Source organism: Lathyrus oleraceus, chromosome 7 (genome assembly GCF_024323335.1).
Source record: "Lathyrus oleraceus cultivar Zhongwan6 chromosome 7, CAAS_Psat_ZW6_1.0, whole genome shotgun sequence".
NCBI lineage: Eukaryota > Viridiplantae > Streptophyta > Magnoliopsida > Fabales > Fabaceae > Lathyrus > Lathyrus oleraceus.
Genome location: NC_066585.1, coordinates 344,360,079 through 344,366,209, shown reverse-complemented (window position 1 = coordinate 344,366,209; position 6,131 = coordinate 344,360,079). Strand labels below are relative to the sequence as shown.

Below are 6,131 nucleotides of genomic sequence, written 5' to 3'. Positions count from 1 at the left end.
TAAAGATGAAAATGGTGTCAGTATGGATTAAAGCCTCTACAAAAGCATGATAGGGAGTCTGCTATATCTCATAGCAAGCAGACCTGACATTGCTTTTGCTGTAGGTGTATGTGCTAGATATCAAGCTAAACCAAAGGTGAGTCACATAAACAAAGTGAAGAGGATCCTGAAATATGTCAATGGCACTAGTGACTATGGGATGTTATACACTCATGGATCTGAATCTGTGCTGTCTGGATATTGTGATATTGATTGGGCTGGAAGTGCTGATGATAGGAAAAGCACATCAGGAGGATGCTTCTTCTTGGGGAACAATTTAATATCATGGTTTAGTAAGAAATAAAATTGCGTGTCTTTGTCTACTGCTGAAGTTGAATACATAGCAACTGGAAGTAGTTGTTCTCAACTGGTGTGGATGAAACAAATGCTGACTGAATACAATGTCACGCAAGATGTCATGACATTGTACTGTGACAACCTGAGTGCTATAAACATTTCTAAGAATCCTTTTCAGCACAGCAGGACAAAACATATTGATATCCATCACCATTTTATTAGAGAACTCGTGGAGGATAAAATTGTAGCCCTAGAGCATGTTGCTACTGAGATGCAGTTAACTGATATTTTTACAAAGGCCTTGGATGCAAATCAATTTGAATTCCTAAGAGGGAAATTAGGGATTTGCATTTATGAAAATTTGTAGCAATTAATATGGAGTGGAAAACGTAATGAAATTATTGTCTACTTTCTTAAAATAAAGCGCCCCCTTTATGGTAAATCATCACCTAGTCTTGGAAATACCATCGATTACTGATCGGTCACCATTTCTATTAGATTTTAGTCTTGTTTTTGTTGATAAGTCGATCAATTCGGTAACAATGTTATGGTATGTTTATGTTTTTTTTTCGCATTGTTTTGTTTTTCGTTGATTAGTGTGTTAGTTGCAATGTTAGGTAGTAAAGTGAGTTGTTTTGGTGTTATTATCTTTTTAATTTGAGTTCTCTATGCGTGATGCTTGTTTTCGGTAGTCTTGTGTATGTGCAGCTTGAGCAAAGAGGCAACGGACGTGCCAAAGGAGAGAAGACATAAAAAAGGACTGGAAAATACAAAAGCATGAAGACCCGCACGGCCTGTGCAGCAGCACACGGCCCGTGCAGGATGGATGCTTCCCTCCCATACAAAAAACAGGGAGTTTGCATGGCCGGCCGTGCAGGTTGGCACGGCCCGTGCAATAAGGTCTGAAGCAGAATTATTTTTGAAGAAAATCTGGGAGCTGCACGGCCTGTGCAGGATTGGCATGGCCCGTGCAGAGTGCGCGAACAGAATTCCATATTTTGTGTTTTCTTATGCTTTTTGGATCCGGAGGGGCATTGTTGGTATTTTGGTTTGGGGATTTTACCTAGACTATTTAAACTGAGGAAAGAGAAGGAGAAAAGGACTTTTTGCAAAATTGGGAAAGAAGATTACACTGAAGAAGATTGAAGAAACAAGAGAATTCACGACGGGGAGATTCAAGGTGACCAACCATTGAAGATCATCGTTTGAAAACTCATTGTAATGTCTAATTTCTTGAACATGTCTATTTTCTACAATATGAGAGGCTAAGTCCTCCAATGTTAGGGAGGTGTCAATGATGTGTTAGGGTTTAAGAATATTGATCTCTTTGTTTTGAATTCAACGTTTGAATATTTTTGCATCAATTTTATCATTTAATCATTTGTTTGCTTATGCCATTGGGAACATAGGGATGAGTTTATTTAACGTAAAAAGCTGGAAAGTAACGTTAAAGGTTTGGTGAATGATAATATTGTGAAGATCTCACTTAGGTATAAGGTTTCTTCACAATAACGAGAATAGTTCTTGATAACTAATAGCTTAATCTTCACACTAATTTGAACGGAAGTAAAGATTAGGGTAGAGATTAAAGTCTTTTTCACTAAGGAATTAGGGAAACATAAACTTGAGAATCAGTGATGGATGCATATGAACCTGTTGAATTTATCTAAAGAAATCACTTACCCTACACATTATACACCAATCCCTAACATTTGTTTAATTCATAGAAAGTCAATTTTAAATTCTAAATTCGTTCTTGTGCACAAGTTATTCTAAACAAATTCAACTAAATACTTTTGTTCAACTGATAATCGTCACTATTTCGTATTTCTAACGCAATCCTTGTGATTCGATACTTGTGGGATAAATTCCATTAAAACTACATCGGTAACATAGTACACTTGCTATTTTCCCGACCAAGTTTTTGGCGGCGTTGCCGGGGATTGCCAAAAATACGAAATTGATCAATTATCAATTGAAATTTTATTGCCAAGCAATTAAAATTGTATTATTTATTAGATTTTATCATTACTAATTTTGTCTAACTTGTTTATGCGAGGTAAGGCCTCAGCGGATTTTTCTTTTGACGCAGAACCAGAAAGAACTCTCTGTGCTCGATTGAGAAAAGCTAAGCGAGAAAAACTGGAGAGACCAGATCAAGAGGAAGAGGAAACTGTTTCGGTGCACACAGAAAAGTCAAATTCGGATTCAGAAACAGAATCAATTCAGGAAGTCATGGCTGACGATCCACCACGACCTGAAAGACTTCTTGGTGATTATGGGGGTAATAACAATCCGGGTGGGTGTATGACAATTGTGAACCAACCGGTGAATGTTGAGCAGTTTCAGCTACATCCCAGCACGATTAATCAACTAGAAAGGAAGTCCTTTGCTGGAAGAGTGAATGAAGATGCAAATAAGCATCTCCAACGATTCCTCACCATGTGCACTACTCTCAAGATGCCTGGACATAGCGAAGAAGCAATAAGATTTCGCATGTTTCCTTTTACTCTTGTTGATGAAGCAGAAGAGTGGTTTTACTCTCTACCAGCTCGTAGCATCACCACATGGGAAGAGATGGAGAGAGCGTTCTTGCAAGAATACTTTCCCGCATCTGTCGCATTGAGGAAGAGATACAAGATCCTGAATTTTAAGAAAAAGGAGGGTGAGTCACTAGGAGATACTTACAAAAGATTCAAACGGATCTTAGTGGCTTGTCCTACTCATAACATGGACGAAACAGAACAAATGCAAATGTTTGTTAATGGTTTGCGAATTCAGACAAGACAAATTCTCGACTCAGCAGCTGGTGGCTCAGCCAACTTTTCAACAGCCACTGGCATGAAGAAGATAATTGAGGCTATTGCTTCAAATGAGCATTTGGATTTGTATGATAGGGTCTCGAGCAAAACTGCACTGGTTGATTTGAAGCTTGAGACAAATAAGCAGGTAAAAATTGAAGACGCTGTAGCTGCAGAAGTGGAAAAAAGGCTAAAAGCATTGAATATAAATGCTCAGAAGGTGGCTCAGGTGCAACAAACACCAAATGATGCTTGTGAAATATGTAATGGACCCCATAACACGGTTCATTGTTTTGCAACACCTCAACAGATAGAAGAGATCAAATTTTTGAAGCAAAACAATCCCTACTCCAACACTTATAATCCGGGGTGGAAGAACCATCCAAACTTTGCATGGAGAGATCAGAAAGGGAACGTGCAGCAGCAAGGCCAGAGCTAGTATCCTAATCAATATCAGCAACAACAACAACAACATGTTCCAAAGAAAGCAGATTGGGAAATAGCCATTGAGAAGATGGCAGCTCACAACATTCAGTTTCAAGACGAGACAAGGAATAATCATAAGAATACGACAACTTCTATCAAAAATCTGGAAGTCCAAATGGGTCAAATTGCACAACAATTGGCAAATGCGCAAGCACCGGGTGGTCTACCCAGTTCTACTGTAATCAACCCTAGAGACAATCAAGGTGTTAAGGCCGTTGTAACAAGGAGAGGAAAAGCTATTGAAGAAGCTTAGAAAGAGGTAGTTGAGGAAGAATTATTAGAAGTGGAGTTGGAGATTTGTGAAAATAAGAAAAAGAATGAAGAGGTAACAACACCGGTGGTGGAGAAAGAAAAATCGAAGGATCCAATACCCAAGGTTATTCTCCCCTATCTTGCTAGAGCAAAGAAGAAAGATGCTAATGAGAAGAACTTTGAATTTTTTTTAGAATTGTTCAGAAAGTTAGAAATCAACATCCCATTTTCTGAAGCTTTAGAACAAATGCCGATCTATGCTAAGTTCATGAAAGACATTATCTCAAAGAAGCGGTCCATTGAAACTGAACCAGTTATCCTGACCGAGAGGTGTAGTGCTATTTTACAAGGTCTAAAAATTCCATTGAAAAAGAAAGACAAAGGTGCAGTGACTATTCCTTGTGCAATAGGGGATAGAACATTTAATAAGGCACTCATCGACCTTGGTGCAGGAGTGAGTCTCATGCCTCTCTCAATCTACAAGAAGTTGGGTATCAATTCAGTCAAAGATACGAGAATGGAATTGCAGTTCGCGGATAATTCCATGAAAAAACCGCATGGGATTGCAACTGACGTTCTGGTTAGAATTGATAAGTTTGTTTTTCCTGTGGATTTTGTTGTACTAGACATGCCTGAAGATGAAGAGATTCCTATAATTCTGGGAAGACCTTTCCTAGAAACAGGACGGGTGATGATAGATATGGAAGAAGGTACTATGACACTCAAAGTTTATGATGAAGTGCTGAAAATCAATGTTAGAGAATCTATGAAATTCAAAGAAGACGTAGGTACAAGTAAGAATGTTGAGGTGTTAGATACAGTGTTCATCAAAGCAGTGAATTGTAATGTGCCAGAATTACCTCTTGAGAGAGTGTTGAGTTTGTCCATTTGTGGAAAAGAAGAAGGGATGGATGAAAAAGAGTTGGAAGTGTTGGATATGATGGAAGTGCAACCTCGATGGCCAAGATCTAAACCACACCGGTGGGAAGACTTGAGAGAATCACCAGCATCAGAAAAGAGTAAAGAAGTGAAGAAAAAGAAAGATTTAAAGCAGCTACCTGACAATTTGAAATACATTTTTCTTGATTCAGAGGAGAAGTGTCCAGCTATTATCAACTCATCTCTAAAAGAAGTCCAAGAAGAAAAATTGATACAGGTTCTAAAAAGGTACAAGGGTGCAATTGGATGGTCGATTGAGGACTTGAAGGGTATTAATCCTACTATTTGCATGCACAAAATCTTAATGGAGGATGATCAGAAACCGGTTGTACAACCTTAGTGGAGACTTAACCCAGCCATGAAGGAAGTTGTTCGTGAAGATGTCGTCAAACTCCTAGATGCAGGATTGATCTACCCAATTTCTGATAGCGCTTGGGTGAGTCCCGTTCATGTGGTACCAAAGAAAGGTGGAACTACTGTGATAAAAAATGAGAAGGATGAGTTAATCCCAACAAGAACAGTTACTGGGTGGAGAGTGTGCATAGATTACAGAAGATTGAACACAGCTACTAGAAAGGATCACTTTCCTTTACCTTTCATTGATCAGATGTTGGAAAGGTTGGCCGGACATGATTATTATTTCTTCTTAGATGGATACTCTGGATACAACCAAATTGCTGTAGCACCTGAAGATCAAGAGAAGACTGCATTCACATGCCCTTATGGTATTTTTGCTTATAGGAGAATGCCCTTTGGATTGTGTAATGCACCAGCTACCTTTCAACGGTGTATGACATCTATTTTTGCTGACATGCTTGAGAAGAACATGGAAGTGTTTATGGATGATTTCTCTGTGTTCGGGCCGTCATTTGAGGAGTGTCTGATAAATCTGTCTTTGGTCCTAGAAAGATGTCAACAAACCAATTTAATCTTAAATTGGGAGAAGTGTCACTTCATGGTTAGAGAAGGGATAGTGTTAGGTCACAAAATTTCACACCGAGGAATAGAAGTGGATAAAGCCAAAGTGGAGGTTATTGCCAATTTACCTCCACCAGTGAATGAGAAGGGAATAAGGAGTTTCTTAGGACATGCTGGATTTTACCGCAGGTTCATAAGAGATTTCTCCAAGATTGCGAAGTCGTTAACTAGTTTGTTGGTGAAGGACACTCCTTTTATCTTTGATGAAAAGTGTGGGGAAGCCTTCACAACCCTGAAAAACAAGTTGGTGACGGCCCCTGTTGTTATTTCTCCTGATTGGTCTCTACCATTTGAGATCATGTGTGATGCAAGTGATATAGCTGTTGGAGCGGTGCTGGG

The 6,131-nt window shown here is 39.0% G+C and overlaps 1 protein-coding gene across 1 annotated transcript; it reads left to right on the top strand.

The window, feature by feature from the left end:
- The first annotated feature begins 4,122 nt into the window (after nucleotides 1-4,122).
- Nucleotides 4,123-5,154, top strand: LOC127103746 (uncharacterized). Its single transcript, XM_051040977.1, has one exon. It carries the CDS (start codon nucleotides 4,123-4,125, stop codon nucleotides 5,152-5,154), a length of 1,032 nt encoding a protein of 343 aa, XP_050896934.1.
- The last annotated feature ends 977 nt before the right edge of the window (nucleotides 5,155-6,131 follow it).